The sequence below is a fragment of the Schistocerca gregaria genome, chromosome 2 (assembly GCF_023897955.1).
Source record: "Schistocerca gregaria isolate iqSchGreg1 chromosome 2, iqSchGreg1.2, whole genome shotgun sequence".
Taxonomy (NCBI): Eukaryota; Metazoa; Arthropoda; class Insecta; order Orthoptera; family Acrididae; genus Schistocerca; species Schistocerca gregaria.
Window position 1 is genome coordinate 945,769,474 of NC_064921.1, and position 21,059 is coordinate 945,790,532.

At 40.5% G+C, this 21,059-nt stretch overlaps 1 protein-coding gene across 1 annotated transcript in view; it reads right to left on the bottom strand.

Annotated features, from left to right (window-relative positions):
• LOC126335404 (serpin B6-like) overlaps positions 1–21,059 on the bottom strand; it is a 325,460-nt gene that overhangs the window by 186,411 nt on the left and 117,990 nt on the right. Inside the window, exon 4 of the mRNA XM_049998665.1 lies at positions 12,476–12,686. Within this exon, the coding sequence (XP_049854622.1) occupies positions 12,476–12,686 (211 nt within the window). The remainder of the gene's footprint in view (positions 1–12,475; positions 12,687–21,059) is intronic.

Sequence of the window (21,059 nt, forward strand, 5' to 3'; positions counted from 1 at the left end):
CTCCCTTCACTTCTCGAGCGAGTGCGCTTGCACTGCAGCAAACTTCAGCCGCCACTTCCGGCTAGTCATACACCTCCGCGCGTGTACATACCGCGCACTCTAGACTCTTGTGGGTATGTGTTTCTCAGAGATGACTCAATAAAAGCCCCACTTCAGTCACCCTACACAGGTCCTTACAAGGTTGTCAAACGCTCCGGGAATAACATGGACCTCCTCATAAAAGACTCTGTAACCACGGTCTCACTCAACCGAGTGAAACCAGCTTTCATTGAGCCTCAGGTGGACCCCCCTGATTCGGCCCCTATCTCTTCCAGTCCTACTTCAAGTGTGACAGCTCTTGGTCACGCCGTTCAATCCATGTGGGCTCCTCGTTGCCTTCGGCCACACTCCCTCGGCCGTCAGTTGATCACCCGAGGTTGTCGCCTGCACAGTCCAGTGCACCTGCCACACCCCTCTCCGCAAACGCTTCTCCCTGCCATGGCTTCCCCACACCTCCCTGCGCCCCCCCCCCCCCCCCCCCCCCGGCTCGTACAGGTGCCACCCAAGAATTCTCAACACATGTACATCCTGATGACATACATAAATTATCTGTTGTTGTTGATGGTGATAAGGCGTGTGTGTTACTCTCGTGTGACAAAATTGAGGGAGGAAGTGCAGAAACTCGTGTGGTGCGTCGCTTTAAATTAAGCACAAGTGCTGCGTGTGGCAATTTGCGTGCCTTTGTTAGGCCTTCTGGCAAGGTGATTCTCCGCCTGCCTGCAGACGAAGTGCTACACCTCCACTCCAGGACAGGACGTCGTCTTCGGCCGCCGGCTTCGCTTGCTGATTTTGCCGTCGACGTACCGGGTTTCAACCCCCGGTCTCCTACCAGTCGACCGCTTCCGCCTGACGCTGAAGAACTGTATGTTACCTTCCTAACTTCTCAGCCCCCTTCCCCCCATTCACAGGGACGTACTCCATACTGCGCGGGGGGGGCTATGTGGCGTGCAGCGCCGTAAATATCGATATTTGTAAAGAGTGTAAGTGTGCTATCTTTGAGATGGAGAGTTTTGGAGGATGTTTTCCGCTAACGAGTTAGTTAGCCTCATGGACTTGTATCGGTGTAGACGTGAAGTGCTAATAAATTGTCATATGAGAGAATACTAGTTGTTTACCTACAACTATCACCCAATTCCCTCACATATCTGCAGTGTCAAAAATGCTCTTTCTCAGTATGCTGAGGGTCTCACCCAGCCTTTACAGACAGGCACTATTCCCCAGACCTAATCCACAAACAGATCTCTCACACCATTTTACCTCATACCCTCAATCCTACCACCATCCTCAAGAACGTGCTACAAAGGAGTGTCCCCTTCATCACCCAGGGCCACCCCAGACTCGATCAACTGAGCCCCATCCTTCACCACGGCTTTAATTACTTATCATCATGCCCTGAAATGAGGGACATCCTACCCAAGACACTTCCCACCCCTCCTAAAGTAATGGTTCATGGCCCACCCAACCTCCACAACATCCTAGTCCATCCCTATGCCACAAGGATCATATTGCTGTGGAAAACCCAGGTGAAAAACTGGCCCAATACACACAACCAGCTTCCTATTCCAGTCATGTAACAGGTTTATCCTGCCCCATCAGGGGCAGGGCTGCCTGTGAAAGTAGCCATGTCGTTTACCACCTCTGCTGCAAACATTGTACTGCTTTTTATATTGGTATGACTACCAACATGCTGCCCACCAGGATGAATGGTCACTGCCAAACTGTAGCAAGAGCAAAGTAGCCCACTCTGTGGCAAAACATACAGCTGAACACAACATGCTTGATTTCAATGGCTGCTTCCCTACCCAAGCCATATGGATCCTTCCCTCCACCATCAAGTTTTCTGAACTGCACAGTTAAGTTTACAACACATTCTCCACTTCTGTAATTATTCTGACCTCAGCCTACAGTAACATACTGTCCCCACACCATCCACCCAACAGTTCACACCCCATCTGTCCTATTATCTTCTCCCCATTGTCATCTTCCACTCTGTTTATGTGCAGCCCTATGTCAATGCATCCATCTGTCTTTTCCTGTTCCTCTCCTTTTTTTGCTCCTTTTCCCCCCACCTTACTGCCCCACAACCTTCTGACACTGTGCCTGCTGGCAGTCTAGTTCCTGCACACCAGACAGTGTTTGTCTCTCTTCCCACCCATACGCTGCTATCAATTCCCCTTTCCCGCCCCCTCCAGGTTGCTGCTTTTATCCCACATGATAGTTCCATTCCAGACTGATATGCTGGAGTTGGCAGTTGTGTGTGCTTAAGGTGTGCTTGCTTGTTTGTGGAATGGCGTGTGTGTCTCTTTCACTAATGAAGATTGTGGTCAAAAGTTTTATGTAAGTCTCTTTTAATTGTGGCTGTCTGCAACTTCTTTACATTAAATAGCAATCTGTCTTTTACTACATTGTTGATATTGCTACCTGAAGTTTCCATTGAAGTATTAAATTAACAAGCAGGAATTCAGAAACTACACTACCAAAGCATACAAGTGAAACTATATAATTCATTCCTACCAGGAACTTGTAAAATTGGTTACTTTCCTATTGCTGTTCTCTCTTGACTAGCATATGCTGGCTGTCTGACTGGACTATTGCCTATGATCAGGAGGTATTTTTCAAAACAACAAGAGACCTGTAATGTAAGACTCTTTGCTCTGACCGTGAGTTCCCTGTTTTCATCCCAAGACAGTAGTGTTCAATATGATCAAGAAATGTGGCCATTAAGTTTTTGACAGCTATAACATGTACACACAACAACCAGTGCAGCACAGAGGTAACACAGAAAATTGATCCTATCATGATTATGTACACATTTTTATATAATTAGGCTATAAATATCCACAGGTTTAATATTTCATACCTGACACACGCTTTATTAAATATAGAGATACACAATACATTACATAACCTTAATTTCTGCTGTAATGTAGAAAAAAATGTTCTTATTTTATAGACTTATATGAAATATCTTAAATTTTTCCACTATTTACACATCCATCCACAGCATGGTCATCTGTTCTCCCAAATTTGAGACACAGTCTTTTTACATGATACTTTTGAGAGTTAAATGTTTCAAGTTCCTTTATGACACATGGCACTTTGTCCACTTCACTGAACATATAAATCTTTCTACATGTTTTAGTTACATTTATATTTTTGTTATCATTGTTGCTACAACTGCTTCATTGTCACTGATAACTGTTTCAATGTAGACATCCTCAAAGAGGTCAAGCCCATTTGTTGTTATTAGATCCAATATATGTCCTTCATGAGTGGGTTTCCAAATTATCTGTTCTATGTATTTTTCAGGGAAGGCATTTAATATTGTTCTCCACTATGTTTTGCCATGACAAACACACATGAAACTGAAGCAACTGAAAATTTTTGCATAAACTAATTCTATGTAAATAATTATATTAAAAATTAAAGTCTCAGTGTGCATTTAATTAAATCAGAATTGCAGCTATGAGGTATTTTGCAGACAAAGTGTAGGCTAACATGTTACAAGTTATAACACTGTGTGAAACAAATCCAACAAAGTTGCACTTCTAAACAAACAAGAGAGAAAAGAAAGCATGTTGAAAAACAATAAATAATAGGAAACAAAATGTGTAGTGAGGAAGGGCGCGAGAAGTGAAAATGTAGAGAAAACAAGAATTGTACTGTGACATTGAGAAATAATTAACAATTGTAAACCTATTTGGATGAATAAGTTTGGGATATCAAAATTGATCTTGAGCCTTGGTCTCTGTAAGTCAAATATTTTGAGTCATTATGCTCTTACAGCAGTCAACACAGGTAAAAATGTAGCTATGGAAGCAAACATTTAATAAGTAGTAGTGTTTATAAACAATAATGACGAAGTAATGAACCTCCAATAACACACTATATGAAACCTAGAGCTCTTACAATGAAATATTGTTGGGTTTTATTATATAAAAATAACACTGGAAGCTTTAATAAGGATTTTACAACCTTTCAATTGCATATAATTTTATTGTAACTGATTTTAGAGTCATTATTTAGCAAATTACATGAAGCATTTAACTTACAATTTTTAAAGGTTCAAAGTGACCAGTATGAGTGATTTTGCAGGCATCGCACTTGGACTTGACTCCTGCCAAGTCCCGACCAGTATGAAATTTCTTCAGATGCAGCTCTGGGTCTTGTTCTGGCTCAAAAAGCAAACTGATATTAAGGATACCTTATTTTGATAACAACTACAAATCGGGAGGTATTAGGTCCTGTGAATAACATGGCCACACAATAGGTCAGCTTGACCTATATGCCTAGAAATCAGTCACTGGGATATCGAAGAATTGCTTAAGGAAGTGCAGTGGTGTGCTATCTTGTTAGAGGTATATATGGTGCTACTGATAATTTTTGCCAGTTCATGGAATTAAAAAGTTTACTGACATGTTAAGTTTGCCACAGATTTTCAGTGAACAGTTGACTCAAGACTAAAGATTTCGTTCTGATAAAATCATTATCTTCATCCAGCTAATGTAACAAGTCAGTAAAAATGTTTTCAAGTGTCATTTTAAGCATGTTTTTAGTTCTTCCTCCTTTGTAAATTTGTATAGTTTAAGATAAAGATAATGTGTCAGTATGATCTCTCAGGTTTTCTTGGCATGATTCATTAAAGGTGTGCTTCTGGGTTATCTGCCAAGTTATTGTTTCCATTCAAGTGGAATATTTTGATGACTGACCCAGCTGTTTTTCTCAGGCACTGCAAGCTTTGCTGTTACGTGTACTTGCTGCCTAGATTCCAGCCAGACTATGAGCTTTTGTTGGTCTCATGCTGTTATGTACAGCTGAGTTGAATTCTCAATGCACACAACACCCTTTGACACTCTTTTGTTTTTCAGAGCTGTATTGATTCATATTATTTTTCCTTCTTTCCTTTTCTTATATACAAGGTGGAGAAAAATTGTGTCACAAAATTTACATCCTGGATAGCTGATGCCAATAAGAACCAAAATTACTAATGTTGTGTAGGTCGACAAAGCACAGTTTTTAAACTATGGAAACTTGACACCACGAGCTCTGATTAGCTGCAGGATCACCCTATTGCCTGATCCTCTGGACAATGCATGACTGTGAATACTTTGCCTGCCAGAGATCTTGAAGTATCCAAGGTGGCCTGAATGCTCAGTGGTAGCGTGCCAGCCTTCCACTCTGGTGGCGAATCTGCCAGGGTCCTGACACATCCATTGTAGTTTCATGATAAGACGTACTGAGAACAAACCCATCATCAGCTGTTAGTTTAAATACACAAAGTATTTTACAAATGATGTTGGCCCTGAAAAGAGCTTTTTTTAATTTTTTATTTTTTACTTGAAGTATGTGCTCTAACTGGTGACCCTCTGACATGACACAATCTTGGTAATGTCAAACAGTGTTTTGCCAAACTCTTTCAAGGATTCCTGGCATTGCCCTGATGTGATTGGCAGCACCAACAGCCATAGCATTGCCCATCAACCGATGAATGGCAACAGGGCAATCCCACAATCAATTGGACCATTTGGGGTGAAGTTTTTGTAGTTTAAAAATATCGCATCGTTGACCAACAAAACACTAGTAATTTTGGTTCCTACTGGCATCACCTATCCAGGGTTACATTTCTGTAACACAATTTTTCTCCACCCTGTATATACAGAGTGTCCCAGCTATCTTTTCCACCCAAAATATCTCTGGAATAATAACAGCTATTGGAAAACAACTTTCACCGGCATCAGTGTAGGGCTGGGGCCCATGAATGTACATATTTGGAAACATTCTAAAACGAAAGCATATGTGTTTTTTAACACAAACTTATGTTTTTTTTAAATGGATCTCCTATATTTTTTCTTCAGCAATCCATAGCATGACAAAGCACATACACAATCGCATTGATTGCATTGCAATATTCCCATTACATCCCGAGATATTGAGACACAAAATTGACGCTTGAAACACCCGACATTTGCTGCTAGCGCATGTCCTGTGGCTCAGGCGCGAACCCCATGCTGCCCGTAATCGCGATGTGATTGACATGTGTAATCACACCTCCATACTTATCAAGAGGTACAAAACAAATAATACGGTCTGCTGCCATCGACTCTCATAAGTACATAATGGTTTCCCTCTTGCACGTTTTATGTATCTACTTACACAATATGAACCAGTACCGATCGCTGTACAGCCGTCAGGTTGTCTTATTTATCCTGCACACCCAAAATAAAGTTTATCTAATGCATTATACGACCCATTGTGCCTGTCGTGCAGGGCCTGGCTCTACCTAGTCAAGTGTCCAACGTAGTTCCCACTACTGCCAGGTACCGCTTCCCCTTGTTTATGATTTGTGACGCATGCAAAGTCCTGTACTCCACCACCCTCCGAGCATCCCATTTGTTGTTGCTTTGGCATGCAGTACACCGCTTGCCAGTGTAGTCATGCATCAGAGTAATCTAGTGACGGCACGGAGGTAGTACACATTGTGAATAAACGTGATGATGTGGAACTTATACTGTACAGTATAATGTACACACATGAAGATATGGTAAAAATGCTGCTGATCTAAGGAGAATGTACGTTGACGGGAAATACATTATGCAATTGCTTGTTTGTTGATAGTACTGTTAGAGAACATTATGATTATTAAGTTAACATGTCTGTTTTCTACCCTACTCTACATACCTGTACTGTACCTGGACGAAATGCTGTTCAGGCAGAACGACTGTACAGAAGACGATTCCCTGACAAGCCATCGCCTTCACGCCGGATGTTTGGTTGTCTCACATCTCATCTACGTGAAACGAGAAGCTTAAATCCAAGACCTCGACATCATCCTAGAACATGCACAGATGAACATGCTGAAGTTGCTGTGCTCGCTACCATAGCTGTGAATCCTCAAATCAGCACACGTCAAATTGAACGTGAAGTTGGTGTGTCAAAATCAAGTGCACAGCATATTCTTAAACATCATAAATTCCATCCTTACCATGTTCATTTACACCAGGGTCTTCATGGAAAAGACTTCCGCAACAGGGTAACATTTTGTCAGTGGGCACAGCAAAAACTTCTGACTGATCCAAATTTTTTTTGCAGATGTTCTCTTTACTGACGAGGCATCATTCTCCAACAAAGGAATTGTCAATATGAGGAATATGCATTATTGGTTCGTAGACAATCCAAAATGGCTCCGTCAGGTAGAGCATCAACGTCCGTGGAAAGTTAATGTTTGGTGTGGGATTATTGGAGATACCATTATCGGACCTTTCTTTACAAATGGCATCCAAAGTGGCAGACAATACTCCAGATTTAAACGACACAATATTCCTGTCTTCTTGGACACCGTACCTCTGAACTGGAGAATGGTCATGTGGTATTAGCATGACGGATGCCCTGCACATAATGCCTTATGAGCAAGATGACTTTTGAACCATAAGTTCCCTGGTAGGTGGATTGGATGAGGTGGCCCAGTTAGGTGGCCTGCCTGATCTCCGGATCTTACACCACTGGATTATTTTCTTTGTGAAGCAGTGAAGGATGCTGTTTACCAACATGAACCAACAACACCAGAGGACATGAAGCAACGCATTATTGATGCTAGTACAGCCATCAACGAGGAAACAGTAGCATGAAGCAGGGCATCCTCCATCTGCAGAGTGACCCTATGTATGCAAGCCAATGGGCATCACTTTGAGAATGAGATGTGAATGCTGTGTTTAGTATGTAGTGCTGGTATCACAGTGGAAGTTTCTACAAAGGGCCATTTTACCAAGTGATGTTAAGAAACATTTGTTTTCAACAATTTGTCATTTAACGCATTAGATAAACATAACATTGATAATTATGTGGTAATAAAACTAATTGGTTAAACATGTTTACATTCATCTTCTATGTCCTACCTGAACTTTCCAAATCAAAACATTTTTACCTAAACAACGGTAAAACTTTTAGTCCACTTGCTCATTTCACTAAAACCATCAACATGAATTTTACTATTACGAGTGAATGATTAAGTGTCACTTGCGCTAGATCTACAGTAAAGTTTTAATGTTGAACGGTATTACCTTTTTAGTAACGGATTAATGATAAGCAAAGTTAACTTTGTGACTAACATTGCGGTACACAGATATGTTACAGAACCACATCACCACTAGCCTATGGGACAAATACCTGCTGGAATGTACGACGTTAATGCAGGATGGCAGCAGACCGTATTATTCCTTTCGGACCTCTTGATAAGTATGGAAGTGTGATTAGGCATGTCAATCACATCGCGATTAGGGGCAGCATGGGGTTCATGCCTGAGCATCAGGACATGCGCTAGCAGTGCATGTCGGGTGTTTCAAGCGTCAACTTCATGTCTCAATATCTCGGGATGTAATGGGAATATTGCAATGCAATCAATGCCATTGTGTATGTGCTTTGTCATGCTATGGATTGCTGAAGAAAAAATATAGGAGGTCCATTTAAAAAAACATAAGTTTGTGTTAAAAAAAACACATATGCTTTCGTTTTAGAATGTTTCCAAATATGTACATTCATGGGCCCCAGCCCTACATTGATACCGGTGAAAGTCGTTTTCCAATAGCTGTTATTGCTCCAGAGATAATTTGGGTGGACAAGATAGCTGGGACACCCTGTATATAAGCTATATGGAACCTGAATGAGCTATAAAAAAGACACTGCCGAAAGTAAATTCGCAATTTGTTTTGTGGCAAGGATAACGTTTTGATACATCAGTAAATATCTGTATGAAACAAAGTAAGAAATACGCTCTTCAATTTATTAATTCATGTATCTTCAACCTTTTTGTTTTGGGAAGTGGTAGCGTATGGGCTTATGCTTGGATTCATCATACCAACATTGTTAAAAATATGTATTTTAACAGTTCATTAAAAATTATTAGAAAAAGAATATTTATTTGCATGGTTATAAGTTCAACTCCTATCTGTTCATCATTTCACTCGTCGCTGAGATCCTACATCAAGAGGTTCAGTGCAGACAAGAATAATTAATGCACTGTCTGGAAGCGTGTCCCTACATCAACAATGTGGCACTCAAGACTAAACATAATAGAATTAATGTGAAGGTAATGGCCCAGACTGGATAGGCTCCTAGTGAACTTGGTTTACTCATACAAAAAATATTGTGCTTCATGTGTTTAAAACTTTATAGACAAATTGACCATTTGAATGGTTGTGGTGATTATTTGGTACCACATACTACTGCAACCAGCAGTATATAATGGAAATTATGTTTACTGACCTTGCATGTAATGATACTCAAGGTCTGTTGATACCGGTATCATTTAATGTTGCCCTATGGTTGTGCACAGATTCATAAATTACCTTCGAAATTTTCTTGACTATTCTTTCCAATCAATTTATCCAATTATTCAGGCACTTCTTAATCTATTTGCACATCCCTATTCAGAGCTCATACTGATATTCTGTGAAACACAAATTTTTCAGCATTTTACAACTCTGGTGGATGTGATGCCCTAAGGGAGTTTAATAGTTGGAGTACAGGACACCAAATATCATTCAAATTGAAACCACCATCCTAGTTTATTAGGTTTTCTAGCATCTTTATTGACAAGACTCCTTAATTTTGCTGCCCCTGAAACTAGGCATTTGCACCACAATACTGGTCACATTGTATTTCATTTCATGATTATCTTCAAGTCACTGCTCAGCAATGGTTTATTTGCTTGGTTGTTTTAGTAGCGTACGTCATAGAGTTCTTTGCATCTCTCCTCGACTATTCTGGTAGTCTCTCCCAAGTAAGAAAAGCCACATTTGAATGGATAGCAGTTCAAAACCCAGCAATCAGAGGCCTAGATCAACTTTGTAATGTTAAAAAATCCTTATAATCTTAATTGAGGGTGTGAAATACACTGGATACCATGTTTCCATGGTCTACCAATCTTTCTGGACATTGGGCCAGCATAAGGTAAGTATGTGCTGTTTGGCTTCTCTTCGTCAGTCTCAGTCTCAACCTCTTTCTCAGGCATTCTGGATGTTGCCTGCATCACTCATTCAATTTGATGATCTGTGTACCCATTCTTTTGGAACATTATTTATAGGTACTGTAATTGTTTGGTGAGGCTCTCCTTGTCTGAATGTGTTCGAGCTCTACGGACCAAGATCTGTAGCACCAAATTTCTTTGTAAAGGATGGTGATGGCTCAATTCATGGAGATAAGAGTTGGAAGATGCCAAGAGAATCTGCATTTCACAGAATATTAGTGAGACCTCTGAACAACAAAAGAGTATCAAAAGGAACACTGGGCATCAGGAATCAAACTCAGCTATAAACAGAAGACAGGTTGGCCTCCAGGCAGTAAATACATGGCACATGAAGAAGACAGTGGGTTGGTCATCAAAATATTTTGTACAAAAGGGAGAGAACAACTCAGGAGAACACCTGGAAGCTCATTACTGATGTATCAGTATGTTGCCTGACATTTACATGAGAAAGTCCATTTCAAGAGATGCGTGTTGAATCAGTTCACTAAGATTGAAAATGAACATTGCCTCACTTATTCTGTGACATTATTTGACAATTACATACACCCTGTTGATTTATTATACATCGTGAACAGGTAGTTTCAACAAAGTGCAAGTGACCCACAGAAATGATAGCCAAGCTGGAGCAATGTCCTTCATATACAGCATAAAAACGCCATTGTATTGTTGTCACATTCAAGACCACTGAAACTTATCATTTAGGAACATCTTCTCGTAGTATTTATAGTGGTATGATTCTGTCCTGAATCACTTAATGAGAGGGGAAAAAATCATATACACTCCTGGAAATGGAAAAAAGAACACATTGACACTGGTGTGTCAGACCCACCATACTTGTTCCGGACACTGCGAGAGGGCTGTACAAGCAATGATCACATGCACGGCACAGCGGACACACCAGGAACCACGGTGTTGGCCGTCGAATGGCGCTAGCTGTGCAGCATTTGTGCACCGCCGCCGTCAGTGTCAGCCAGTTTGCCGTGGCATACGGAGCTCCATCGCAGTCTTTAACACTGGTAGCATGCCGCGACAGCGTGGACGTGAACCGTATGTGCAGCTGACGGACTTTGAGCGAGGGCGTATAGTGGGCATGCGGGAGGCCGGGTGGACGTACCGCCTAATTGCTCAACACGTGGGGTGTGAGGTCTCCACAGTACATCGATGTTGTCGCCAGTGGTCGGCGGAAGGTGCACGTGCCCGTCGACCTGGGACCGGACCGCAGCGACACACAGATGTACGCCAAGACCGTAGGATCCTACGCAGTGCCGTAGGGGACCGCACCGCCACTTCCCAGCAAATTAGGGACACTGTTGCTCCTGGGGTATCGGCGAGGACCATTCGCAACCGTCTCCATGAAGCTGGGCTACGGTCCCGCACACCGTTAGGCCGTCTTCCGCTCACGCCCCAACATCGTGCAGCCCGCCTCCAGTGGTGTCGCGACAGGCGTGAATGGAGGGACGAATGGAGACGTGTCGTCTTCAGCGATGAGAGTCGCTTCTGCCTTGGTGCCAATGATGGTTGTATGCGTGTTTGACGCAGTGCAGGTGAGCGCCACAATCAGGACTGCATATGACCGAGGCACACAGGGCCAACACCCGGCATCATGGTGTGGGGAGCGATCTCCTAGACTGGCCGTACACCTCTGGTGATCGTCGAGGGGACACTGAATAGTGCACGGTACATCCAAACCGTCATCGAACCCATCGTTTTACAATTCCTAGACCGGCAAGGGAACTTGCTGTTCCAACAGGACAATGCACGTCCGCATGTATCCCGTGTCACCCAACGTGCTCTAGAAGGTGTAAGTCAACTACCCTGGCCAGCAAGATCTCTGGATCTGTCCCCCATTGGGCATGTTTGGGACTGGATGAAGCGTCGTCTCACGCGGTCTGCACGTCCAGCACGAACGCTGGTCCAACTGAGGCGCCAGGTGAAATGGCATGGCAAGCCGTTCCACAGGACTACATCCAGCATCTCTACGATCGTCTCCGTGGGAGAATAGCAGCCTGCATTGCTGCGAAAGGTGGATATACACTGTACTAGTGCCGACATTGTGCATGCTCTGTTGCCTGTGTCTATGTGCCTGTGGTTCTGTCAGTGTGATCATGTGATGTATCTGACCCCAGGAATATGTCAATAAAGTTTCCCCTTCCTGGGACAATGAATTCACGGTGTTCTTATTTCAATATCCAGGAGTATATTTTGGTGAAGAATGGCAGTGGAGCCAATTCTCTAGGCTATCAGTACACTTTTATATACAATATCAAAGTTGTAAATTCTTTATTGGAATATCTTGTATATGACAGTACTACCACAGTGACAGGGGCAACTAAAATTGGACTGGTGAAACATTTTTCAGATTTTGCAAAGATACATGCATTAAAAACTTAAAAAATAGTAAAAACAGTCTCATACCTCCAGGGAACAACTCTGTTATCTTTTTGTTTGTCTTGTTCTCTATCCACTCATTGATTTTTACTCTAGATTTCTCTGTTTCATTGATAAAATCAACTTCTTCAGCTTCAGCAAAAAATTTTGCAGCAGATGCTCTGAACTCTTCTTTAATTGGAAAACTTGCTTGTGCATAAACCTTGCTGGCTACTTCAAGCACTATGTCATCAGACCCCTACAAAGAACATCAATTGCCTATACAGCCACAATGAACTAACAAACAGATGAACAAAAAAAATGAAGTAACTATACTGATTTTAGCAATTTTCAAATGTATCAAAGGCAGTGCTGTTTTAATTTAATCACAAATCAGCAGTAACTATGTATAATAAATAAAAGGTATTTCACAGGAGAAGGCGTTCAAAGTTCACAAACTTTGGAGTACTTGTAAGTCTGTATCCCACAAGAAACTTGTGGGATTTATCAGATAGCAAAATTAAAAATTGTAAGACAAATCTTGCAGGAACCAGATTTATTACATACAAAAGGAAAAGGCATAACTAGGTGAGCTGTTAGGAATGCTAGAACTGATATCAAAACATGCAAGGAGCAAGGAGGAATGTCGAACAAAGAGCACTGTAGAAGTTATTAAAATCCTGGATATTTAGGTTACTGGTTAACCATGTGTTCTGTAAACAATATTCACAACAACTTTTTGAAATGGAAAGACATTTATAGAAATGTATACAAATACAGGCGATTCTACATCTACATCTATGCTCTGCAAACCACTGTGAGGTGCAGGACAGAGTGTACGTCCCATTGTACCCCAGTTATAGGTGTTTCTTCCTGTTCCATTCACATACGGAGCACAGGAGGAATGATTGTTTCAATGTCTCTGTGGATACAGTAATTACTCTAATCTTATCCTCACAGTTCCCATGCAAACAAAACAAAGGGGGTTGTAGTATATTCCTAGAGTAATCATTCAATGCCAGTTCTTGAAACTTTAATAGACTTTCATGAGATGTAATTGCATAGGCTTCTGTGGCCAGAGTCAGCCGACATAAAAGTTTTCTGGGTATGGTAACGTGTCATAATGTATAAAACTACTGCTCCTTGAGAAAAACCAACGTTTTGGCCACAGTTGCAGTGGCCTTCTCCATGGTCTCATGGTCGACCCAGAAGAATACCACTGCAACCGTGGCCGAAATGTTGGTTTTTTCCGGCAGCAGTAGTTTTATACATTATGACACAGTACCATACGCAGAAAAATTTTATGTCGACTTTCTTGTGATAGTTTACATCTGTCTTCAAGAGTCTGTCATTTCAGTTCCTTCTGCATCTTTGTGATGCTCTCCCTATTATAACAGACAATTGCTTGTAATTGCATGAATTCTTGTTTACTGTAGCACGGCTGAAGAATACTAAACATTAATGCCAGAAATACTGCTTAACAGATAGAGAGATTTGTTATATAAAATTTTCTTGATGAGCATTTTGTTTAAAGTTATATTAGATCAAGATTTTATCAGGGAAATAATTGACAGGCAAATAGAGATCTTAGGAACCTGCAGATGATCTACTGATGTCAACTGTAGCCAGATTACACTGATGTTAAAGATGAAATGTCAAATGTAGTGTCATAATTTCATCACAATGTACTCACAACATGATACGTGAGCATTTCTACTTCCTGCACTGGCGTGAGGGATTTCCTGATATATCATGTATATAAAATACTTGGCAGAAATCTTGTGAATCTTTCTTTAAGACTTTGATAAAAGAGAGAGAGAGAGAGAGAGAGAGAGAGAGAGAGAGAGAGAGAGAGAGAATATGTTTACTAAACAGCAATCTATTGCTTAAAGGACACTGTAACTATTATTTTATTACATTAGTGATTTTGTTCATTTATTTTCCTTTCAGTCCTTACATATCAAGAACTACACTACTGGCCATTAAAATTGCTACACCAAGAAGAGATGCAGATGACAAATGGGTATTCATTGGACAAATGTATTATACTAGAACTGACATGTGATAACATTTTCACACAATTTGGGTGCATAGATCCTGAGAAATCAGTACCCAGAACAACCACCTCTGGCCATAATAACGGCCTTGATTTGCCTGGCCATCGAGTGAAACAGAGCTAGGATGGCGTGTACAGGTATAGCTGCCCATGCAGTTTCAACACGATACCACAGTTCTTCAAGAGTAGTGATTGGCATATTGTGATGAGTCAGTTGCTCAGCCACCATTGACCAGATGTTTTCAATTGGTGAGAGATCTGGAGAATGTGCTGGCCAGGGCAACAGTCGAACATTTTCTGTATACAGAAATGCCTGTACAGGACCTGCAACATGCAGTCGTGCATTATACTGCTGACATGTAGGGTTTCGCAGGGATCGAATGAAGGGTAGAGCCAAGGGTTGTAACACAACTGAAATATAGTGTCCAATGTTCAAAGTGCCGTCAATGTGAACAAGAGGTGACCAAGGTGTGTAACCAAGGTGTGCACCCCATACCATCATGGCAGGTGATACGCCAGTATGGAGATGAGGAATACACACTTCCAATGTGCCTTCATGATGCTGTAAAGAGAACCTGGATTCCTCCAAAAAAAATGACATTTTGCCATTTGTGCACCCAGGTTCATCGTTAAGTACACCACCGCAGGCGCTCCTGTCTCTGATGCAGAGTCAAAGGTAACCACAGCCATGATCTCTCAGCTGATAGTCCACACTGCTGCAAATGTCGTTGAACTGTTCATGCAGATGGTTGTTGTCTTGCAAACATCCCCATTTGTTGACTCAGGGATTGAGATGTGGCTGCACGATCCATTACAGCCATGCGGATAAGATGCCTGTCATCTCAACTGCTTGTGATATGAGGCCATTGGGATCCAGCACAGCGTTCTGTATTACCCTCCTGAACCCACCGATTCCATATTCTGCTAACAGTAATTGGATCTCAACCAACACGAGCAGCAATGTCGCGATACGATAAACCACAATCGCAATAGGCTTCAATCTGACCTTTATCAAAGTCGGAAATGTTATGGTACACATTTCTCCTCCATTCATGAGGCATCACAACAACATTTCACCAGCCAACACTGGTCAGCTGCTGTTTGTGCATGAGAAATCGGTTGGAAACTTTCCTCACGTCAGCACATTGTAGGTGTCACCACCGGCACTGACCTTGTGTGAATGCTCTGAAAAGCTAATCAATTGCGTATCACAGCATCTTCTTCCTGTCGGTTAAATTTCAATTCTGTAGCACATCATCTTCATGGTGTAGCAATTTTAATAGCCAGTAGTGTATTTTAAAGAAAAAAATCTGTTTCAGTGGCATTTGTAATTTCGAAGTTTGTCTATCATATATACCAAAAGACAGTATATTAGTAAGATAGGAAGACTTTAAACATGATCTGTGGTTCACCCCGAACAATCCAGCCTAAAATAATAGAGAAACAGAGGGGCTAGTGTAGCAGTCATCAACCTGTGCACTGTGGCAATTTTGCATGCTGTGAATGACCACATGGACAATGTGGATTTGTTTTGTAGTTAATGACAAAGAGGGCAGTTGTGGGAAATTTCATTTCTGGTGTCTACCTTTGTAGCTTTGGAGCAAATCCATTTAAGATGTTAGCCAGCCAACATAAGCAGTCAAACCTTGAAGCTCAACAAAGGCATCTTACACTTGGCACTACCAGCAATTTTTGTGTTTTCAACCTGTTTGTATTATATTGTGACTTTTTTATAAAGTTTATAAAAGGAATAAGCTATGGAAAAGTTTTGAAACTTCTCAAGTGGAAGCCAAAAGCAAGATCTTACTGACAACAAGAAGGAAAATGATAATGAAGATAGGAAATACAAGTTGCATACAGAAAATACAACAATATCTACATAGATTTGATTTCACATCCACTGTTGTGAACAACAAAGGGAGTTCATAGTGCATTTTGTGTTTGCAAGTACTTTCTGTTGAATGTATGTTACCTAGCAAATTAGAGTGTCATTTAGAAAGTGTTCATTAGAATGACATGGTCAAACCAAGACAGATTTTTTTCTAGAGAAAGAGTCAAATGAAAGAACAAAAATCGTCATTTTCTAAGCAAGTGAAAATCTTGAATGAAGCACCTATTATGCAGCTTAAAGAGTAGTAAAATGTAAGAAACCCCATATGATTGCAGAAGAACTAATTCTACTATGTGCTTGTTGCATGATGTTCATTATGCTTGGAGAGTCCATGGCAAAACACCTTTTTCCTAGCCCTTCATTTGACATTAAAATTAGTCATCAAATTCTTGAATAAGGAGATGATCTTCATGAACAAATTATAGAAAAAATCAAAAGAGGCAGTTCTGCTTTGTAACTTGATGAAGCCGCAGCAATAGAGGTGCTCATATAATTTTCTATGGGTGATCTGTTGTTGAAAAAAGTAATTAAATGATGAAAGATCATCTTTTTTTTCTAAGGAAATAAATGCAGGGATGACAGGCAAGGATTTGTTTGAAATAATGGGCAATTTCATGACATAAAATCAAATTAAATGGGATCACTGTGTTGGTGTGTGTACTGCTAGTGTGCAGTCCATGTTGACGCATTACAGTGGTCTATAAGCAGTTATCTGTGGCTAAGTTCTTGATATTATGTGGGTCCATTGCATTATCCATAGAGAAGCACTTGCTTTGCAACATCTGAGTGTTCATCTGAATCAAATACTACTAACTGTAAAATGTGGTGAGCTTTACCAAAACTTGTATCCAGAAGCCTAGATTTTTTAGAACAAATGTGTCATGCAGGGGTGGCTTCTGAGGTAGTGCCGCTGTGCCATAGCTCAACTTGTATAAAGAAGAAAGAAAGAGAAATCTATACAAACTGTACATAAAACATTGTTTCGAAGTATGTATTTTCTGATTTTAAGTGGCACATTTCGCCATGCGCTCTTTTGCGGTAGGATTTTGAAGCTTGGAGCCAACTGCAGATTGGCACCGTCTGCCCTCATAAGGGCTGTGTGAAAGTCTCAGCCATTGGTTTCTACATGCTTCTTACGCCAGAGGTAGTGCCACAGCTAGTCTGGCTTAAAGCTTCACGTTCTTTCTGCCAGAGATCACTAGAGTGCAGGACCTGTAGAAGCACGATCTGACATCTAGCAATCACGTCAGCTTACATTGGGGCACAGATTTCTTGTAATCTGGTTATACAATCTTTATGCAAGATAGTGATAATGTATTAATAAATGCTAATTAATGCTTAATTAAATTGAATACAGAAATAATGCATTTAAATATTGTTATAAATAGCTATATGTAATTTTAATATAATTATGCCCTTAGCTTTTGAAACTAAGAGCCATTATTTCATTATTGGTTATATTTCACAACAGCAGGGCTATTGCTACAGAACAAAACACACTAACGTATTCACCACCAATTGAGCTTCCCTTTTCCAAACAAAGGTGTAGTATTTCTGTTTATACTCATAATGTTCGTGTATTACAGTTCGGTACAAACACATTGTAGTTACTGCGAGGTCAGGTAACTGAGTGTATACAGTTGTCTGCATAGTGTTCTCGGTAAGGGAAAATTCAGCTGACTGTGAAAATAGCAAACATCAACAAAGTAAATGAGTTATTAAAAATGCCATTTAGGGGCAAGACTCTCAGATAAAAAACACTGGGTAGGCCACTCCCGCATCTGAATCCATAGCAGCAAACAAAAAATCAATGGATTTGTGGTTGTGAAGAAAGCAACACTGTTTTTTGTTTTCCTTGTGTGTTATTTGGGGGAGATGTTAATTGGTATAAGACTGGAATAACTGATATTGGCTTACATGGTCTAACATGTAAGTTCATGAAATTTCAAAGTGACACATGAAAAATGTGCTTAGTCTTTCATTTCTAGACAAAACCAAAATTCAACAGACATTAGATTCACAATATATACAAACAATTGACAGCCACAACAAATGTGTAGAAAACAATAGATGTATACTGAATTTAATTATAGACTGTATTCGGTTCTGTGGTGCTTTGGAACTGGCTCTCGGGGCCTATGATGAATCTGATGCCTCTCAAAATAAGGTGGTTTTTCGTGAGCTAATTCAGTTCAGTGTGGAACTGGATAAACATTTTCAAGTTCATCTCATTCAAACATCAGTGTTCAAAGGCATTTCTAAGATTGTTCAGAAGGAACTACTGCAATGTACATTGGAAAAGTACCATGATGATGTTCATAAACAAATAAATGGTGCCAATTACGTTGCAATAATCACAGATGAAAGCACAGATGTGTCTTGAGAATTTCAATTGGTCATTGTTTTGTGATATGTTGTTGATGGAAAACCTATTGCAAGATTTTGGAACTTTGTCAATCCAGAAAGTAAGCATGCTCATTCTATAGCTGAGAGTATTCTGAAAGATATTGAATGATTAATTGGAGATGATCAAGCATAACTAATAGCTCAGAGTGACAATGATGCAAATGTTGTGAGAGGCAAGTCGAACAGGGTTCAGAAATTAAAGACAAATATCCAAATGGAAACCACATCCATTGTTATGCACTTCAGTTCAACCTTATGTCTATGCAGCCTCTGTCAATCGCAATGCCCACATCTGTTTTGCATGGCTTTCAGATAATTCGTTCTTTTCTAACTCGCCACAGAAATCAAAAGTGTCACAAAGTATTATTCTAAAAAGCTTGCCCTGTGTTTCTGACGAGATGGAATCACCACTCGCAAGTAGTAAAATATGTTTTTGAAAACAGGGAAAAACTTTATTACTGTTATGGAATTCACTGAAACAAGTGAGGGTACAGAACTATCTTCTACTGTTGTAAAAGCTGGTTCATACAAACAAAGACTACAAGATAATGAATTCATTTTCTGGCTATCATTTTTCTGTAAGATAATGCCTCATACAGATATACTTCTTAATCAGCTTTAGAAGAAGATAACCGAACCCACCACAGCAATGCAAGACAACCAGAAGATTGAAGTGGTAATGCTGCAAAATGTCAGAGATGACATTGACTCCATTGTTAATGATATTAGTTTTAAAAATGATGAAACGATGTCTGCCAAGAAGCCATGGATTCTTGATGCGCATTAAAAAAGATATGCTTTGGAATTATGGTCATCCTTTCTTAAATAAAATTACATTTCCAATTCACTGGACACCTCATTTCAGCCAACTTATTTGATGTAAATCAGTTTGACAAACACATCACAGATTTTCCTGACAAATACCTCGAAATTAGAGAACATAGATTTCTGGGAAACAGAAAGTTGAAGGGAGAACCTCAAGTCTTCTGTGCTAGGCCTGAGTTGAGAACAGTTGCATTTCTTTTGCTGATTCTAGAGAATGAACTTTGTGACTCATTCGACGAGACTGTTAAAGCTTTGAAACTGGTAATCAAGATGCCAATCTCAACATCAGAAGCTGAGCGGTGCTTTTCAATGCTCAAGAGAATTAAAATGTTCCTACAAAACAACATGAAAGAAGAATGACTGAGTGCTTTAGGGCTGTTATCCTGTGAAAAGTCATTCGTGTGTAAAATTGAACATTTCAGTCTGAGATGGCAGATTTATTTGCCAGCGAGAAGGAGCAACAAATCGATTTATGATATCATTCCTACTAATTATTTTGAAGCTGTCTTCCTGAAGTTATGGAGTTGCTGCTTTTGGTGAGTACAATGCTTTTAGTTTTAAATGTTGGTAATTTGATTAAATTTGCTTTACAAAATCTAGATTACACATTCGACAAATTTATACATGCTCTATTATTTCTTGTATTGGCACTCATGTTGTAGCAGACACTTTTCTGGTAGTCAGTCACAAACATATACCAAACAGGGAGTTCTGATTGTCGAGGGGAGACAAGTGGAGTGGGGGACAAGCCACACTTCCCTCTCACAGGGCTGGCAGCCTATGTCCATTTTCTGTGCTCCTGGCAAGGCAGAACTGATGTAATAATGTACATATGGATCCCTGATTCCACCTGGTTTTGTGAGTGGCACATTCGAATCTTGTGACAGAGCAAGATTGCTCTTTATTTCAAAATAAGGAAAGGAAATAACAACCAAGCACAACCAAAGCAAAGCGGAGCACATAAACCATTTGGTAACAGCTAGAGCGCAATTTTTAGCTGAGGTTGGTGGTGTCGTTACACGGTAGTTCAGGCTACATTGATATCTCAAACAATTATACATCAAACACCCCCTGCTATGACTGCCATGTTACGGTGACTGAACATACCCAGTGAGGAGTGAATAGTTCTGCTGTTGATGTTGTTGTTGTGATCTTCAGTCCTGAGACTGGTTTGCTTCAGCTCTCGATGCTACATTATCCTGTGCAAGCTTCTTCATCTCCCAGTACCTACTGCAACCTACATCCTTCTGAATCTGCTTAGTGTATTCACCTCTTGGTCTCCCTCTACGATTTTTACCCTCCACACTGCCCTCCAATACTAAATTTGTGATCCCTTGATGCCTCAGAACAGGTCCTACCAACCGATCCCTTCTTCTAGTCAAGTTGTGCCACAAACTCCCCAATTCTATTCAAAACCTCCCCATTAGTTATGTGATCTACCCATCTAATCTTCA